General features: G+C 39.9%; 1 protein-coding gene across 6 annotated transcripts in view; it reads left to right on the forward strand.

The window, feature by feature from the left end:
• Positions 1-3,048: 3,048 nt before the first annotated feature.
• The window catches only part of LOC126996956 (hemicentin-1-like), a 90,952-nt gene continuing 89,000 nt past the window's right edge, over positions 3,049-5,000 (forward strand). For all 6 annotated transcript variants that reach the window (XM_050857911.1, XM_050857909.1, XM_050857914.1 and 3 more), the window contains exon 1: positions 3,049-3,225. In XM_050857911.1, the coding sequence (XP_050713868.1) occupies positions 3,065-3,225 (161 nt within the window). In that variant the 5' untranslated portion in view covers positions 3,049-3,064. The remainder of the gene's footprint in view (positions 3,226-5,000) is intronic.

Consider the following 5,000-nt stretch of genomic DNA (forward strand, 5'->3'; position numbering starts at 1 on the left):
TCTTCTCTTTTCATTTGCTCTTCACCTTCTAAATTGTTTCCTGTTTTTATGCGCGTTCCACTTCTCTTGTAACCCTTCCCTCCCTCCGTGTGTGTGTGTGTGTGTGTGTGTGTGTGTGTGTGTGTGTTAATTGTCCTTTTATTTTTTTTTCTGTTTTGTTCTGTTTTTCATTTAGTTTCCTTCCTCTCTTCCTCTTCTTCCTACTCCTCCTCCTCCTCCTCCTCCTCCTCCTCCTCCTTCTCTTATTCCTCCCTTCTGGTTCTCTCTTTCAAAGTAACTGAAATTGTACATACTCTTATTTTTTTTCTATTTTATCCAATTGTATTTCTTGTATTCTCTCCCTTCCTCCTACTCCTCCTCCTCCTCCTCTTCCTCCTCGTTTTCTTCTTCTCCTGCTCTTCCTCCTCCTCTTCGTCTATTCCTCCTGCATCATCATCAATCTCCCTTATTGCTCAACTCCATCTTTGTCTCATTAATTTGTTTCTTTCTTTCACTTCTTTTTCTAATGCAAGAAGTTCAGCAACCCTTTTTTTTTCTTTTTCTTCTTTTTTTTTTGTCTCCCCAGCAAGTGTTATATTTTCTCCGTTTTCTTTTCTGCGTGTCTTGCTCCTCGTCACGTTTTCTGTTTCACACGTTCGTTGTTGTAAAAGATTCTATAGGTCTTCATTTTCAGATCGCTTATTTTTTTCTTTTTCTTTTGTTTTGTTTTGTTTTTTCCGTCTGGTATTGCTTCGTTGTTTGTCGTTATTGTTTTTGTTTTGCTTTAGGATTTGTCTATAGCATTTTCCTTATTTTTATTATTTATTCTGTTTCATTTCTTGCTACGTGACTCCTTATTCGAGAGAGAGAGAGAGAGAGAGAGAGAGAGAGAGAGAGAGAGTATTCAAGAAGTTAGAAATTATGTTAAAATGGTAGATACGTGTGTGTGTGTGTGTGTGTGTGTGTGTGTGTGTGTGTGTGTGTGTGTGTGTGTTACCTGTGGGAAACGCGTTCACCTGGACCACCTGCATGAACGGGCTCGGGGTGGCCTTCTTGTTTGTTTGTTTGTTTGTTTTTTGTTGTGTTTTCTTTCCTGCAGTAAGCAAATAGCGTGCAGTCACGTTCCACACACACACACACACACACACACACACACACACACCTCTTCTCTTCCCTTGTTTTCCCTCTCCTCTCTCCCCTTTTCCCTCTCTTCTTTTTTCTCTTCTTTCTCTTCTTTATCCCTTTTCATCCTTGCTCCTTTATTTTCCTCCTTCTCCTCCTCCTCCTCCTCCTCCTCTTCCTTCTCCTTGTTTTCTTTTCATTACTCATATCTTCTTATCTTCCTTTTTAAATATCCTCCTCTTTCCTACTTATTTCTTTCCTCCTCTTCCTCCACCTCCTCATCCTTTTCCTTCTTCTCCTTCTTCCTCCTCCTTGTTTTCTTTTTCATTTCTTTTTTCTCTCATATAATTTTATCTGGCTTTATAATTCCTTCCTCTCACCTACTGTATCTCCTCCTCTTTCACCCATCTCCTCCTCCTCCTCCTCCTCCTCATCATCATCATCATCATCATCATTCTGCAGTAAGGGCATTAAATACCTTATTAGTATCGCGAAAGTAACTGCACCTCATTAAGAACTAGCAGTGACGTCAGCCTCGCTCAGGTGTCTTGGGGATCTCGTTACGGTGTGCACTGGCGGCTACTGTCTGTCTCGCTGGATGCCGGAGCGAGCTTGTTGACGAGAAGCGAGGAGCGAGGCGGCGAGGGACACAAATAAGGGTGCGTTGGCAGGGAAGGCGTGAGATGACGGTGGCGGTGAGGATAAAGGAGGAAGTAGTAGAAGAGAGACACTGAAGGCGGCGAAGAAATTTGTAGAAGCGGTGGAGGAAGAACACAAATAAGAGAAGGTGAGGAGGAAGGAGACGATGGAGATGAAGGAGGTGGAAGAAGAAGGATGGGAACGACACTGAAGAGGCAAAAAATGTAGAAGATAGAAGGAAAAAGGGGAATAAAGGTAAACACTGAGGAGGCGAAGATGCTGGAGTAAAAGAAGAAGGAAGAAAAAGGGAATTGAAGAGACGAGGAATGTTGAAGTAGAAGGGAAAGAAGGGGAAGGGGCATTGATGAGACGAAGATGCGAGAAGTAGAAGGAGAGGAAGGGGAACCAAGTATACGAAGAAGGAAGGAGAAGGGGAAGGAAGAGGGACACTAAGGAGGCGAGGAAGGAAGAAGTAGAAGGGGAAGGAGAGATAAGAGGAAAAGTTAGGAGGAGAGAAAGACTTGCTGATTGATAACATGGAAATTCGATAAGGGAAGGCGTGAAGGAGAGATAAACTTGTGCACTGTGAGGAAAAAAGAACGCTGATGAGACTAGAAGGAAATCGTTGAAGGGAGAAGAAGAAATAATTTGAGAAAAGAAAAGGAACACTAAGACGAAGAGGATAGCGTTGAAGAAATAAGGTAAAAGAACATTGAACAGGCGAGGAAAGGGAAACTGGGTGGGAGGAAAACATTATAGCGGAGAGAATAAAGACTTAAGAAAGCAAAATCGACAATAGAAATGGATTAAAAATAAGCATATGAGTGGAAAGTTCAGATTTTCTCCCCTATGTATAACGTAACATTATATTCTTTATCATTTTCATTAACATATGTGCCTTTTTTTTATCTCTCTCTCTCTCTCTTTATCAACATGCATAACTTGACAATCCTCTTCTCTCTTTTCCTCATTTTTGTAAGCTAACAATCCCTTCTCCTCATCATACATAACTTTACTTTTCCCTTTCTCTCTACATTATTTGCTCAACCTAACATAATTTAACCTAACCTAATCTCTCTCTCTCTCTCTCTCTCTCTCTCTCTCTCTCTCTCTCTCTCTCTCTCTCTCTCTCTCTCTCTCTCTCTCTCTCTCTCTCTCTCTCTCTCTCTCTCTCTCTCTCTCTCTCTCTCTCTCTCTCTCTCTCTCTCTCTCCATTATTTGCTCAACCTAACCTAATCTTTTTCTCTCTCTACATCATTTGCACAATCTAACCTAACCTAACCTCCCTTCTCTCTCTCTCCCAGGGTTAATATCGAGCGCCCAGATGACGGGGCTGGTGGGGGAGAGCGTGTTGCTGCCCTGCGACATCAACCGCCAAGCCTGCCTGGAGATCCACACCCTCAAGTGGTACAAGGGCGAGAACAGGGTCTTCATCTTCTCCGAGGAAGCCGCGGTGGAGAGGACGGAGGGTTCACTCTTGAGCAGGTGAGTTCGCTGTCTAATTAAGGTTACCAGGTATGTGTGTGGGCAGGTGTGCGCGTGTGTAATCGGGTGTTGCTCTCCATTTTCTTCGTCGCTGTCTTGAGAGGTGGTTGTGACTGGTTAACGTTACCAGGTGTGCGTGTGTGCAGGTGTATATGGGTGTGCAAATGGCTGTAGTATTCCATTTTCTTCGTTATCTTCAAGGTTTTTCATCCAGTTTCATATATGGTTGCTGTTTAGTGAGGTTGTGGTCTTGGGCGCAGCAGGTGAGTTCGGAAAGACTAATTATCGTTGCCAGGTGTGTGTGTGTGTGTGTGTGTGTGTGTGTGTGTGTGTGTGTGTGTGTGTGTGTGTGTGGACAGTGACGAGACTAGAAGAAGAACATTAAAAGAAGATAATAATTTAGAAGAATGAATGAGGGAGGAAAGGAGAATGAAGAAAAAAGAAAGAGGTAGAAGAGGAAATGACTTAAAAACATGAATAGTAGAACGAAGAGGAAAGAGTTAAAGAAAGTGTGTGTGTGTGTGTGTGTGTGTGTGTGTGTGTGTGTGTGTGTGTGTGTGTGTGTGTGTGTGTGTGTGTGTCCCATCCCCCCTTCCCCCCACCACCACACAGAGAACTGGCCTCAATTTTCTTTCAAACGTAAAGTGAAATAAAAAAATAAAAAAAAGCAGCGGCTGGAAAACAGAAATAACGAGGAAAAAAACACACAGCGACGCAAAACTCGGCGACATAATTACGAAAGAAGTATTTTTCGAAGCGGCGTTGTCATTTTAGTTGTTGTTGTTGTTTTTTATTACGAAGCGAACTGTCTTTTTTCTATCTTTTATTATAGCTAACTTTTGTTCATTCATCTATTTTATTTTTATTTTTTTATTTTTCCAGTGTTTATCTACGGTTAATATATGTGTCTTACTTAGTGTAATATTCTGTCTCTCTATTCTATCTTGAAACGAACTGGTTTTTTTTTTTTTTTTTTTTTTTTTACCTTCTAGTATGGTTCATTTCTGTTTGTTCCTCTTTTTATTCCTTTTTCTTTTTTTTTCAGTGTTCGTCTTCGGTCAATATCTATATCTTTTTTTTTTATTCAGTGTCCTATATTTTTCTTTTTCTTTTTACTTATTTTTTATATATATCTCTGTTTTTCCTTCAATCTTTCTATTCTTTTATATTTTTCTAACTCTAATTTTATTTATATCTATTTTTCTGTTTTTTTATTTTTATCTATCTTTTTTTTCTTCAATCTTTCTACTTTTTTATGTCTGTTTTCCCTTCAATCTTTCTATTCTTTTATATTTTTCTAACTATTTTTTATTTATATCTATTTTGCTATTTTCTTTTTATCTATCTTTTCTTTCCTACAATCTTTCTACTTTTTTTATATATTTTCAGTCATTTGTTTATGTCTATTTTTCTCATTTTCTTTCTAGCGTTCTTACAATTATTTAATCAGGTTTATCTTTTTTGTGTGTGTGCAATGTTCGTGGTCTCATTAAAGCTCATAACACAACCTTATAATTCAGTATCGTCCTCTCCCGCAGTAATTATGAATATTCCTCTACGTTGTTCACCTATTCACGCTCCCCGCCCTCCTCTTGTTTCCATTTGCTTCCGTCACTATCAAAAGAGAGGGACGAAAAAGAGAGAAGTACAAGGAAAAGAAAGGGAAGGGGCATTGATGAGACGAAGTAGAAGGAGAGGAAGGGGATTGAAGGAAACGAAGAAGGGAGCAGAAGCGGAAGATATCGATGTTTTTTGTTCATTGTTCTTTATATAAT

The sequence above is a fragment of the Eriocheir sinensis genome, chromosome 11 (assembly GCF_024679095.1).
Source record: "Eriocheir sinensis breed Jianghai 21 chromosome 11, ASM2467909v1, whole genome shotgun sequence".
In the NCBI taxonomy this organism is placed as follows: domain Eukaryota; kingdom Metazoa; phylum Arthropoda; class Malacostraca; order Decapoda; family Varunidae; genus Eriocheir; species Eriocheir sinensis.